The sequence below is a fragment of the Perca fluviatilis genome, chromosome 20 (assembly GCF_010015445.1).
Source record: "Perca fluviatilis chromosome 20, GENO_Pfluv_1.0, whole genome shotgun sequence".
In the NCBI taxonomy this organism is placed as follows: Eukaryota; Metazoa; Chordata; class Actinopteri; order Perciformes; family Percidae; genus Perca; species Perca fluviatilis.
This window is the reverse complement of record NC_053131.1, coordinates 24,003,771-24,018,502: the sequence shown is the minus strand read 5'-3', so window position 1 is coordinate 24,018,502 and position 14,732 is coordinate 24,003,771. Positions and strand designations below refer to the sequence as shown.

At 41.6% G+C, this 14,732-nt stretch overlaps 1 protein-coding gene across 2 annotated transcripts in view; it reads right to left on the bottom strand.

Annotated features, from left to right (window-relative positions):
- Positions 1-6,213: 6,213 nt before the first annotated feature.
- Positions 6,214-14,732, bottom strand: part of prkd3 (protein kinase D3) — a 38,063-nt gene continuing 29,544 nt past the window's right edge. For both annotated transcript variants that reach the window (XM_039785698.1, XM_039785699.1), the window contains exons 11-19: positions 12,670-12,946; positions 11,367-11,419; positions 10,907-10,979; positions 10,688-10,794; positions 10,348-10,509; positions 9,319-9,417; positions 8,943-9,210; positions 8,182-8,267; positions 6,214-7,911 (exon numbers count right to left, since the gene is read on the bottom strand). In XM_039785698.1, the coding sequence (XP_039641632.1) occupies positions 7,738-7,911; positions 8,182-8,267; positions 8,943-9,210; positions 9,319-9,417; positions 10,348-10,509; positions 10,688-10,794; positions 10,907-10,979; positions 11,367-11,419; positions 12,670-12,946 (1,299 nt within the window). In that variant the 3' untranslated portion in view covers positions 6,214-7,737. The remainder of the gene's footprint in view (positions 7,912-8,181; positions 8,268-8,942; positions 9,211-9,318; positions 9,418-10,347; positions 10,510-10,687; positions 10,795-10,906; positions 10,980-11,366; positions 11,420-12,669; positions 12,947-14,732) is intronic.

Here is a 14,732-nt window from a genome sequence, read left to right as displayed (position 1 = left end):
TACACACCTTTTGATATTGAGAGGAATGTGGCGAAGAATGCCATTCGATATGTTTTATGTTGACTGTATCCAGGACACTGCAATTCCAATACTTCTCTCTTGTCATGGTAAAGGACCCTATGTTGACCGCTGCCCTTCATTTATCAAACAAGGTGACAGTTTATCTATTAGACCACAGGAGTAGAGTGAGAACAGTGGCATCCCAAGAGATGCACAGATCAGATGACACTAAAGAATGCATGTGCACCAAATTAGAGTCTTTAGGAGTATAGATTGTTGCAATGTAAAGTTTAAAACAAATGAAGGGATCACTTTGTGAAAAGATACCCTTTGTAAAGGAATTATGTTATGGGAATTAAGTAATGGCTAATAAATGATTTTCTAATTCTTTATAGATCAGTTATAAGCATTACTAGGACTAGCTTTCAGGTTGCAATGTTGTAAAAACTCTCTGGCTGGCTAGACCACATTATTCATAGATCTAAATCTCTTTAATAACAACTTACCAACATGTATAACTGCAAATGTGATGGCTTATTTGAAAGTGAGCCACCCATGAACATATATTAATGGATTACCAACAATATTATATATTTAATACTATAACTCCATTATTACCAAATAGAAAGGATAAACACCTTCGCAACCCAAATGTCGCTCTTTTTAATGGCTTAGAATTATAACATTTAGGTGCAACTTCTAAGATTGTTTTAAAGGGCACCTTATTTGAAAAGTGAAGTTCAATTGGATGCATCATTAAAAACATTCCAGGTAAAATGATGTAATTTATAGTACAAATCTCAGATTTAAGACTACACACATAAGAACACTAAAAAAGGTGATTGGTTGATTGATTGAATGAATTGACACAAAATGAAAAACTCTATACTTTATGTGGATTGTGTGATATATTTTATAAATTGTATATGGCTTCCACTCTGACACAGATGTGCTCAGATGCCATGGTTCCTTGTAATGTCTGAACTTTAAGCAACGTGGATGGGATGTGTATTAGAGCCAAAAGATTTAATATCACCAAATCAGCACATTGTTATTCATTAGTGGACCAACTGCAGAGTCAATACACATTTAATCACAGACTGAAGGCAATTAAAACAGGGGGGGCGGGGGGCAGTAGTGCTATGTTAATTAAAGTGCCAGGCTCCCATGGGAAGCTCTGTGTCTAAATATCACTACAATCAAGCCGATGCCATAATCCATGATGAGCTATGGCCATACACACTCGGCCGTCATGCTGTCAGAGCCATCCGGCATGGACAAGAGGGCAAACCTGGCCTTGTGATTAAAAAGTTATGTATCAGTGATGGTCTTCCTAATCCTAACTGACTCAAGGGACATAGGCATAACCTAGAGCATCCTTTTCATGATAGTTGAATTAACTGATCAACTTTTTTGATCTTGTTTTGAATTGTTATAATGTTAAGCTTTAGTACAAATCTCCCTTTGATGACCACAATGCTCAACCATCACTGACAGACCTCTTGAGAAAACACACACACACACACATCTCAGCTCCACATCAGAGAGAGGCTTTTGGTCCATTTCCTTTTTCCATCAGCCACTCAGTCAGTCAGTGAGTGAGGGTCATATCTGCTGCTGTCTTATCTGTATTCCAGGCTGATGGGGAAATTCAAGTTTGGGATTACCTCTGACTGCTGACCCGAACCCATCTCAGAAAACCGGCCACCCCTGCTCTTTCCTTATCCTCATGCTTCAAAGCGCTGTAAAACGAATTCTCACACTCTCTTGAGCAGGAATATAAAAAAAAAAAAAAAAAAACTGTGCCTGAATGTGCTATGTGTTTTGTATGCATGAGGGTAGAAATTAAAAGCTGATAGTGAAGAATGTATATCTGGTCTGCATTAGAGAAGAGCCTGTATCTTCTCCCTTCTACCAGGCAGTTGTCTCCTTCCTGTATGGACTGAGGGCCCATCCATATGCAGATGGCTAATTTGTAGTGTTTACAGAGGAGCAAAGAGGGGGCCGACAACTCATGAAGAGGGCTGAAAAGAGGCTGCCTACGTGTCACCCCAGGAGCCTGGTGGTAAAGCCTGCCCTACCAGAGCAACAACATAAGTGTTCAATCTGTGTTTGCTTACCCGTGGACACCGATGGCTGAGTCCTGGCCTGGGGCCCGTAAATTGTGTTTTTTTTTTTTACAGGCCCTGACAGCTAACAGGCTATTGGGAACAAGGGCCCAATGACACAGCCACTCAACAGATTAGCACCTCATCAGCCTCCTGCAGCTTCGAACAAATACGGTCCCAGCCTCCTTTAAGACACAATAGGGCCGCCACCGCTAAACAGCCCCCCACCAAGCGAGCCCCCACCCTTCTCCAGCCACAAAACTTCCTGGTCTGGTCTTTCTCCGGGCCACAGCTGCATCAAGGGGTCCTTCCCGAGTCCCTGAGCCCACCCCGACTCCAATTGGCAAGATCTGTGTATTTCAGGTGAGCAAATATTGCCACTTGCCTGAGAGTTCAATGGCCAGCCCTTTCAGGCAGGGGGTTGCGTATTGCACTTGCCTGCTTTGCAACAGTGGTACATGTGGCCTCACACAGCAACCAGGTCCATAGGATGGGTCAGGGGAATTATCCAGGCACAGCTGGAGTCAGCAAATCAAACATACCTTTATGGCTCATCTGCATTTTCCCGGACTAGAAAACCATTTCCAGCTTTCGTTTCCTCTCTCCACAGCTTTTACAACAAAAGAACGTCTTAATGTCCCTACCAGCAATCACACACATAGCTTTGACTTTTTTTTCTCGGGAATACACAGTCTAAAACTCTGACTTAGAGACATCTCTTATCTGACATAATTACCTTTACTGTCTTTTCATCAGCATTCCCTAAAATTCCCTGAAAATGGACACGCATAACTTCCATGATTCAGGCCATTAGGTAATAGGTAAACATGCAGGGAAATTAAAGGTTGATCTTGTCGACCACATGCCATGTTTTTGGACACATTTGTCTCCAATACACACATGCTTAAGGCATAAATGTCCTCTGCGGTTGCTGTTAGATTGTATTAGAGATTGAAGATAGAGTGTTTCTTGGGACTTGTGCCCTTTAGCAAGGACACAGGAAGCAAAAGTAAAACAGTCTGGCTATACTGTGTGGGCTATAGTCAGTTACAGGCAGAGGGACTGATAATAATAGCAAAAGCATAAGTCTACAATGTTAAAGCTGTAGAATAAATGTATTTGTTACTTTAGTTATGGACACTTACTGTATCGTAAGGAACAGTTTAACAATTATACAATTACTTTCTTTATTCCTGACAATGTAATGTAATATTATGATGGCTATATGAAGGCTATATGGGATGACAGTGTTAAGTCATCAAATGAATCATTATAGTTACTGGTCATCGTGCCTGAGAGACAGCATTCAGAGGAATAAAGGCCACCAGCTGAATGTCACACCAACAAGCTTCTCACAGCTAAAGAGTACAGGGCCAGCTTAGGTAAAGGCTACAGGCCCGTGGCTGTGTATTGGGTCACAAGATGATGTTTTAGTGTTGAGGACCACCTTGGTCCCCCCTGGAAGTCAAACAGAAGTGCGGGTAGCCGTGTCCTGGGAGGCCTTCTTTGCCATCATAGTGAAATGAAACTGGCCCAGAAAGCAAACAAGATCTATCCCCATCTCTTCCTTGTCTGTGTGATGGGTTTTTCTGTTGTTCTGTTTGTTTGCTTGTTTGGTCTGGAGCCCATGGATACCCAGCATGGAGTAGAGAAGAGAAGTGGAGGAATGGAGGACGTAAAGAAGAGGTAGGGAGAGGTGGGTGGGGGGGGGGGTAGCAGAGGATGCGTGACACTCAGACCTCTCCTTGAGGTGACGAGAGGCCTGCAGAGAAGCTACCAGGCAAAGCTGCTCAACAAATATACACAGACCCCAGGATCAGGGCAACAAGGACAGATTTCTGTCTCGGATCCTTCAGCAGATGTTATTTCTGACACGCATCTGACAGCACAGTCTTGATTCATGTAAATTCTAAAAGGACCTTTCAAACATGTTTTATAGTTGATTCTAAAGGAGATTTCTTTGGCTGAATCCACTTATAATGTGTGAAAAGCTGGCACAGGTCATTTTTTAAAATGTTGTAGACAACTGACAAGAGCCTGACGCTCTATATGTATAAAATGAATTTGTATTCATCTTAAAATAACCAAATGCACCACACACACACACACACACACACACACACACACACACACACACACACACACACTGTTTCAGAGATTATTCCATTTCAATTTCACTTTTTAACCTACAGAGAGTGACACCTTCTGGTCGCAAAGAGAACTGCCTGTTTCAGTGGAGAGGGTCCAATGACAGTGCTACTGTACATGCATTGTCCCCATGGGACATTATATAAATATATACAATAAACATGAGCACCTATGTCACTCATTTGCTTCCTGAATATTTTTATTTGTCCTTATATTTACAATATTTTTAAAGACCCCCTTTAGGCATGTTTTAAAAATACTCTTGTTGGAATCTGCATTTGTTTTTGATATGGGTTTTCCACAAACATGTTCAGTTAGCTTGTTAAAAAGTCTTGAAATGATTCTACTCTACCACAAAAAATAACCTATTCCTTCTCCTAATTCAAATATCCAGAATCTATGAATATGCAAATATTTCTAATTCTAAAAGTTGAATTATCAGACAAAAAATGTCTCCTACTTCCCTAAAAGGTCCATATTCAGTGTTATGTGCACTGGAGGCTTCACCCTTCCACATCACAGTTGTGTAAGTTGCATGTTGGATCACGATTTTGCTTCCAAATTGGTTATGTCACAAAATCATGCACGTCTTAAACTAAAGATTTAAGGTGAGTACAGAGAAACTACCATGGCATCCCCACTAAAGTGAAGTATTGCTTCAATCAGTGTATATTATTAAAGGTCACAGTTAAAGGTGGTTTTGGTTGCTGGACTACATTGTTGAGAGTTTCTATTTTTTTGTCCTTCCCATGAGGGGGGCAGAATATTAGAATATTTTTTTCAATATAAGGCAGTCCAGTACAAAACATCACTAGCACCTCTATGACGGTGTAAAAAACTTAAAGGTAGACTTTATGGCAGGACAGTTATATTGGATTGGATTGGATTAGACAGGTGTACCTAATAAAGTGGAAACTGTCAACATAGCATAAACCTTTTTAAATTAATGTTTTAGAAAAGGCATGGATTCATGAACATTTTACACCTCAGTGCAGCCAGAGGAGGGAGACATTGCACTTTATTTCCCTAGCAGTTTTTTCTCTAATCTCCTTACTTCTAAATCACTATACCAAAAAAAAAAACTATTTTATTTCTCTGAGGTATACACCTCATTCCACCATGAATCCTTAAATTTGACTAACACAAGCTACACTAAAATATGTGGTATGTTACGGTGGGCTTAGTTTGGGTTTTATTTGTTCACTGCGTAATGTGTGAGGACCAACTCGGTGAACTCTAACAGTTCTGTTGTATTTGTGCCTGTTCACTCTATAAAAGTCTCCCCCACAGAGGTTAATGGGGTCGTCTGGCCTGCAAAGACGATCCACATCTTGAAAACATTCAGACTAACAGATGCAGGAGGAGAGCAGTATTGAGTATCATTTAGAGAAAGAAAAAGAGTATCTCCAACCTCTCATCAGTGGCTATTAGATGATAGCATTGCAATAGTGCTAGCCACGATTGCTAACAGTGGTCGGTCAGTATCTACGGTAAATACAGAGAAGATTGGCGGAGGAATCAGGGAAAGCACACTTCAAAGATGTTGGTAAATTAATGACGGCTGTCTTTTTCTGTGGTTTACGGTGAACTGTACCTTCAAACAATGGAAGTACAGTCCAGGAATAAGACGTTTCATTCATACGGCTAGATCTTAAGCACACGTTTGATACTGGAAGGGATTCCATGATAGCAATTTCAAAGTCTTCCACAAGCCCCCATTTCACCACCACCCTTTTTAACTATGTCATTACTCCCTTGTGGTGAGAGACTGGCTCTGCAAACTGCTCGGTGTGGTGCAACAATCAAATCCAGCTGCTGAGAATGGGATCTGACATGTTAAACCACTACACACACACACACACACACACACACACACACACACACACACACACACACACACAGTGATGCAACATACACAACACTTCAAGTTAAGTCACTGAAATACAAAAGAAAGACATTCAGAGCTTGAAGAAAACGTTTAATTCTCAGTTGAGAAGATGAGTTTTTATTCCATTGGTATGTACTGAAATATACAAAACACTGACACCTGCCAATCCAGCGGCAACAAAGACAGGAAGAGGACAACAGGAAACAGGAACATACTCCCAAAACACACCAACAGAGAAAACTACAAAACTGTAGTACAATAAACTCCCATGTGAACCAAACTGTTAAGTATACCTAGTTTTTACTGTGTCTACTGTCTAGACAAAAAGGGGTGTTGCAACGGTCCAGACTACATAATAAACAATGAAAACTGACACCAATATTTTGTTCTATGTAAAACCTCGGTTGGCCGCCTCTGGCCATGCAACACTTACCTACCTAAGGAGCATCAAAAACACATTGAATCCAGAATTGGAGTGCTTAAAAAGTCACATTCAAGAATACTGCAGGAAAAGATACACAGAAACATGATGCTCTAACATACATAGAGTCCATGTTGTTTTAGCCTCATGTTGAACAGAAAAAAAATAACGGCTCCATTATTGCATTTACTGACAATTCAGTGAGTCAAGAAATTCATGTAAATTTAGAAAAAAGGTTTGGAAACATTAAAATGAACATATTTGGTCAGGGTCTGTTGGTCACTGTCTCTAGGCGAAAGTTGATCAAACTTGCACACTATTAGCTGCCAGTAACAGATCATACTCTAATGACATGTTGGTGGGAAATACCTGAAGAGGTTTGTTTAAAATAAATGGTGACAAAGCAGCCAATACCGCGCGAGTTGCATCAACTTTCTGCTGATTATCTCTGGGTAAAACTCTGCACCTAGACTGGATGCTCTCTGTAGCAGCGAATAGTGTTTCTATTCAAATGCTATGTTCAATTGCAATAGTGCAAAAATCTACCACAAATATATATTTTTTTTAAAACATACAAATATATGTGATAGTTCCAGTTTCATACCAAAGGACAGTCTCACAAACAGTTGGGAAATGAGAACAAAACTCAACGTTTTAAATCCTCAGACTGTAAATCCCTTGTGAAAAGTGCCCTTTACTCCTGGGGTAAGCTCTCGCTCTCCGATGTCTTCTCTCACATAAAGATAAAGAACAGAGTCATATTATTACTCAAAGTTATCCAAAATTGTGTGTACAACTAAACTATTAAGTTCACCTTGTTTTGGTTTGTGACCGAATGAACCAAACTTGAGTAAGTTCATGGAATGTTTTGATATCGTGCAAACAGAAGACGAACACTCTTCTCTCCGGACAGTTTCTTAATGCGTTTCTGTGGCACGCATCTCTACCTGCGTACTGCTTGTAGCAGTTGTGCATCATGCTACAAATTCTGTTGGCTTTCCCCCACTTTGAAAGCCTCTGGAGGGTGATTCTCCACCTGATCGGCTTATGATCCGTTTCCACAACAAACAGTTCTGGAGGGAAAATACGCCGCTCCCACAGCTTTCATGAAAAAAGTTCCTGTGACAATCCTTGTCCTTTAATACATGTGGTGTAGTAAGTCCCCTGTACCACTAGGGGTCCTCTTCCATGTCATCAAGGTTGGGAGCCATGATAAAGTGTTTGGGGTAAACGAGACTGTGCTCGTCTGCGTATTCCTCCCAGCGTGCGTCGTCGCTCTCGTGGGTGATGTAGCGCTCGCCTCGCCGCGTCTCAAACTCCCTGAGGTCCAGCCATGTTTGATAGTCCTGAGGGAAAGATACATGAACTTTTAAAATAGTCCAGCACAATGTACTACTTAGTGAGGAGGTGTTCCTGACATAAAGTGTATCAGTTGATACTGAAAAAAACTTCCAAACGTGATGATGATGAGGCACTATCCTCGGAAAGTGTAATTCATAATGAATCTAACAGTATGTGTATCATGTCTGTGTGTTCACATTTGACTGAGTTACGACTCGGAGAAGAAAGAGTGTGATTTGGGTTAAAGGGTCAAAGAAAATAAGGTAATATGTTACCTGTAACCAGGGATGGCTGAGACACTTGTCCACACTGTACCTCTTCCTCATCTTGACTTGGAGAAGATTGTTGATCAGATCTGTGGCTGTGAGGGAATTTAAAGATTATTTTTGAGGGATTTTAGGCCTTTATTAGACAGAACAGCTAAAGACAGGAAAGGGGACATAGAGGGGGAATGCAGCAAAGGGCCACAGGTCCGAATCAAACGCGCAGCCGCTGCGGTAAGGACTGAGCCTTTGCACACGGCACGCACGCTCAACCAAGTGAACTACCCAGGCGCCCCGGCTGTGAGGGAATTTGATAACGTGCAGACTGTCGATAGATGAAGATATATAATCTCATACCAACAGCATAGCAAAGGATGTGACTTTTTAAAAGGGCAATAGCCATTCACAGCAAATGATTCAGATTCAGCAAGAACAGCGGTTACTGTTGTTGGATTACTAAACATTAGCATCAACACCTTCATCAGTTGTTTCACCTTGTAATATATTTCACTCTGTGTGTGGGAGGAGCTGCAGCCAGGGCAGCCGGGGAGGTTTGAGAGTGACTCATCACAACCACAGACAAAGACAAGTCAGATCAAAGTACAGACACCCCAGACATGTAGGTGGTAAGGACAGCTCTGAGGCTACATGTCTGAGTTTCGCTCTGACACTAAACTACAGGTGCAACCATGCCGCCAAGCACTGACAAGAGTGAAGGACAGACTAGCTAACCTTCAGGGAACAAACAAACAAACAGTTTTACGTCTTCTTACCCTCTGCAGAGATGTCCTTCCAGGGCGTAGGTGGGTACATGAAGGCAGCATTCTGGATCTGGTCATTAATGTCCTCGTCCTCATTAAAAGGGAATGTCCCGCTCAAGCTGACGTACACAATAACTCCCACTGACCACATGTCTAAGGAGCGGTTGTAGCCCTTACTGCGCAGCACCTCTGGAGCTAGGTAGGCCGGAGTGCCAACTACAGACCGCCGGAACGACTTCTCGCCAATTATACGGGCAAAGCCAAAGTCACACAGCTTTACCTGTGAGAAGACAGAAAAAACATGGTCAGCGTATTTACACACACACACACACACACACACACAAAAAAAAACATACATAAACTGTATGCACAAATATCTGTTTTGTACCTGAGGAAAGGGCTCTGCGGAGGCCAGTAGTACATTCTCGGGCTTCAAGTCACAGTGAACAATGTTTTTGAAGTGCAGATGTCTCAAGGCCACCAGGATCTGTTCCAAGCAAAAGTAAAAAAAGCACAGATTTAGCTAAAAACAAAAAAATCCAGATGACAATAATATAAACTCCAGAATGTAAATGTTTTAATGCATGGAGTGTCTGGTATAAACAGAGTAATGTTTGTATAATCTAAGCAGTAGGATCTATGATGCTGCTATATGGAAAAATAACAGCAGTATAAGCATACAAACGCCCTTAAATACTTCCATGCTGACCCGTACCTTCACATAATGACACATGAACTCATCTCATCATCCCATCTTTATATCCACGAGGCCTGGTGTAAGCTGACGCTGAATGCATGTCTGCCTATGGCCCTGTACCAAAACCACAGTGCGCCTGCTCCCCTAGCCTGACCCTGACTTTGACAGAAGTCCTCCCGGCCACATCAGAGCCAGGCACACCGCAGCTAATGGGGCTTTTGTTTAATGACCCGGCTCCTGTTTGGGACCCGGGATCCACGGAGGCCCAGGGGCCTGCTGCTCTTCTAATCAGGCCACAAAGCCACCAGCACACTGCAGACTGTAATCCACGGCCAGGGAGGAGGCCGTGATGCCATGCAGACCAATCCCGTAAACAATTCCCCCCAATCAGCTCACCACAAGAATAAACAGGCCCCAGAGCTGCAGCAGAGGCTCAGTGTGCTAACACACCCCAAAAAAGCAGAAGGGAGGACAGGGAGAGAGGGAAATGGATCTATGATACAAAATAAAACACAACAAAAAAGCTAGCAAGAACTTAAGGAAGATGCCATTTGAAAGTATACAGCGTGGAAAGGAAATGAAACATGCTGTAGATCTAATTGATTATAACTTTATTTGTGATCAGCTGCTTTCAGAGAGAATATAGTAACGTCAGGTACTGCAATCTTAGTCTTGAAGACTTGAGCAAAGGGATGAGAAGTGTGTTTCTACAACACGGACCTGTGTGACTAAGAACTTGGTGATTCGTTCAGGCAGTTTGCTCTTCTCGCTGGACAGAATCATCTCCAGCATGTCGCCGTGCAGCTTCTCCATGACAACAAACACCCGCTCCGGTGTCTCAAACATACACTCCAAGTTGACGATACCCGGGTGATGCAGATTCTGAGGGAAACCACAGAAAGACAACGTGTTTACCCTGATTCAGGAATAGTGGGGGTACAACTTAGGTCTGTAGCATGTACTGTATAATGAAAGGCTCCAGCCAAGGCCTCTCATACTGACAGTACATGCTAGACTTTGATTTCATTGTGTGCTATTATTGATGGATTCTTGTCATTACCTGTAATATGGCCACCTCATTCCTTAGCTGGCTCTCCTGCTTAGTAGGAAATCTCATCTTGTCAATCACCTTGATGGCCACATCTCTGCCGCTCTTTCTGTGTTTGCCTAAAATATTACAGGACACGGTAAAATGAGTAAATAGCCTATGAATGTAATACACACAGTAGAGCTGTACTATATCAAATGTTAGTTGTACCATATCAAAAGTGAAACATACCTCCATACACAATGCCAAACTGGCCAGATCCCAGCACCTCATCAGAGAATATTTGGTACACTGAGGCAATATCCTATACAGAAATAATTTGCATTGTTACTGTTGTGTTTTTCTTTGACTTTCTTCATGCTTACATCGGTAAAGGTTACATCATTAAAAGCCCGGAGATAAAAAAATGTTTTGCTCTTCCAAAAATGTTTTCTGGTATTGCCAAACAACTAACTTTCACTCAATGCAGAAGTGCAACTGAGATGAAAACCCCTTTACCAAAAATACGGGTCAGCCGCTTCCCTATTTGTGCAGCATAAAAGCTTCCCCTGGATGTTTTGGTAAAGAAACAGTATGATACAGTTTCTGATTTTACCACAACAGATACTTTAATAGCACATGAATGCATGCATGTGTAGACTGTGCGGGGAAATTGTGCAACAGCGTCTAAGAAAAAAGAAGCCCCACTTACCACATTCTCCTGGATCTGGCAGTTGGACACAGATATGCTGATGGAAAGCTCTTCTGGAGAGGAAAAGACATGATGTTTCCACATTCAACAATTCAAAAAACGTCACTGTACCAAAGCATAAGCATGAATCTTTAATCGTAGTCAAAGACGCATTGCTCAAATACTAGTATTGTTTTCTCCACAACTTTCAAGCTTATTGCAGCTGCATGCAATAAGTCACGGCCCCACTTAATGAAACATTTATTACACAATAAATTGGCTATAAATTCATCTGGGGAACTATGTGTGATTAAATGGTGCAAGCATGCAATGCATTTCATAACTGGGAATTTAAACAGCCGCAGGGGCTAATACTGCCTACTAGCCCAATGAATAGAAAAGCCAGACATAAAAACAAGTAGAAAACATGATGTGATCATTTAGCTGATGCTTTGCACAAAAATGTAATTTCAATCTTAATAAAACACGCTCTACTTTGTAATGAGAAATGACCACCTATATAACAGCAATATTTGCAGATTAAATAGCCATATAATTTACCGGTTTATCTACAAATACTTAATAAATAAATGAATACAGAGGAAGGGACAAGGACATTTTTATACCGCTCATTGTCAATTCCTGTCTTTATGTTAAGGACTAAGCTTCTCTGACCTATAACACCTGACTACAGTGAGGGAGGCTCAGTTTCTGTATAGTCATGTCAGACATGTGTCACTTTTGTCATCTTCTAACAGTGACTTGCTTCAAAGCCTCCTTTAGCCTATAGACTCTAACGCAGGGGTTTCCCTGTCTATCGAAAGCTAATGCTGGCTACCTAAACGTTTTTTTTGACCGCTTTAGCCAAGGTGGTGTGAAGAGGGCCCTTCTTTTCTACACACATAATCAAGGAAAAGGAAGACTTTTCATTTGTTGTGGCCCTAGAAGTTACCTACTTAGTCCCATGTTGAGTCAGAAAAAACCCTGTGATATCACAAGTTATCACTGACACGGCACACAGTCACAAACTGAAAACATGCCTCACTGATGTGTATTACAAACTATACTGTATATCTGTCTTAATTTCAGAAATTAAATGACTTTTGCCAGCCAAAAGGTTTGGATATGGATTGGATGGTGTATCTTACCCATCCCATAATGGACTATATTAACTGAAAACATCATGAAAGAGCACTCTTAATCACTTTTTGACTTTCCAGTGTCTAATTTAATACGATTGGTGGACATTTTTTTGAAGTTGTTTTTCCATTTCTTCCACAAAAAAATGTTTTTAAGCACAAGAAAGCTGTAATCTTGTACTTACTATGATCTTTGCCCTGGCCAGCAGCACTGGCCACACTGGGCTGAGGGGTGACAGGCATCAGAGCCTGTCTGATGGCCTTCTCCCAGCCCTGAGCCACATCCATACCGACTCCTGAGGCAGCCAGAGAGGGGCTGTGGTAGTGACTGCAGTTGTTCTCCCCTACATAGTAGACCATGGTGGCTGTGATGATCTCAAAGCAGTGTGGGTTGCTGCCCTGGGCCAGATTACTGTAGTCTCTGGACTGTTCCACCTGGAGGATCTCGGACAGAGGGATTTCCTGTGGGACGGGTGAGGGACAGAGATCACAACTAGTTACACAAAATATTATCTTCTGCGTTTCTCAAATAAATTAGATCCAGAACATATTCATCAAGTGAGAGCCTGCTGAAGACCTTTCTTTTTGATGTTGACTTTCTTTAAATAATTGTTAATTTCTTATACTGCACTGTCAATTTTATGCTTGTATATAGATAACGGACATATTTCTGAGAATTTCTCCAACGCAGGTGTGACATAGATTTTATGATAAAATCTAAAGGAAAACAGTTGGAACTGTTTAGGATTTTGCAAAGTTTGCCTTGATTAAACTAAGCCTTACAGCGACGGCTATATTGTAGGTAAAGAGAAGTACTTCCACTCTTGTTATGGGTAACAGAGTATAAAGTCACATGTTCCTGCGGGGCCCGTGGTGGATGATATGGTAAAGAAATATGGTCCTGCCTGTTTTTTATTTTTTAATCATTTTTAACTGCTCTTTAATGTTTTATGTAAAGCACTTTGAATTGCCCTGTTGCTGAAATGTGCTATACATATGCCTTGCCTTGCCTGCCCAGTCAACCAATACACCTGAGGTATAAACAATATATTGGCGTAAAAAAATACTCCTTAACAAAACAAAACAAAAAAGGGTATAGTGGTCCAACAGCAGATGCCCAACCACATTTCTAAGTACCAACATGTATTATATAAGTCATGTTACAGAAGGAGGAGAGGTAAGAAACAGGAGGAAAAAATAATTATACAGAAATAACTCATTGGATAGTTATTCGATAAATACATTTTTTTAAATGTATGAAAAACTAATACATAAATAAAATAGATCTACAGCTAAATAACTTAAAACAATTGGCTCTTTTTACCAAGTCAACAAGTTTCCTATTTGCTTTAAAAAAACAAAAAGACATCAAGTTACTAATTTTGTAAAAGTAGGCAGCACTTTTTTAAAGTTGGAAAAAAATAAAAAATAAAAAAATCTTATTTAAGCAGAAACATGCTAAATGATATAATGTACGACCTAAACAATGACAAGACAGAAACAATAATACAGGTAGTAACACTCACGCACTCCAAAAGTCTCCCAAATCATTGGGTGTAATCACAGTGTTGATTATATAGTCCCAGCTCTAACTTTCTCTCCTTGACTCTTCTCTTTCTTATGAGCACATACAGAAAGGCCAGTTGAGCACACTTTAAAAGTCCCCCCCCCCCGCCCTTCCCTTTCAAATTCACTGTCAAATCAAAGAGAGGAGGGAGGGTCAAAAATTAAAAAACACAGAGAAGTTCCAGCCAATGGGGGCTCATAGAGGCACACGCTGTCTCCTCCGCGTGGCTCACCACAGAGTATCAGATGAAGTGCTTGTGGTTAGCGGGGCCGGGTCACGTGAGCGGGTCCTGCGGCGGCTGAAGTGCTCTGGTTCCTTGATTACAAGGCAGGGCCAGCCAGAGGCCCCATCTGAGCACGAGCCGCTGGCGCTACCGCTAGCCACTGAGACGAAAGACACGGCAACTACCGTTCCTCCGCAGGGCAGTGTGTGTGTGGGTGGGTGTGTGTGTGTGTGTGTTGGTGCAACGTTTGAGTATGACAGGACTCAATCTGGCAGGGACAGAGAGAAGCCCCCTCACCCCATAAAAAGGTTCTTCAGAGAAAGCCACAAGTACAGGGGTCTCATCTTCAAACACGGAGCCGTTATGGCTTCCAAATGGAGAAAATGGCTGCCATGCCTGGCAAGCAAGCCACCACGCGACCACCACTAATCAGATTGGAGTTATAAAGAAAAGAGGAG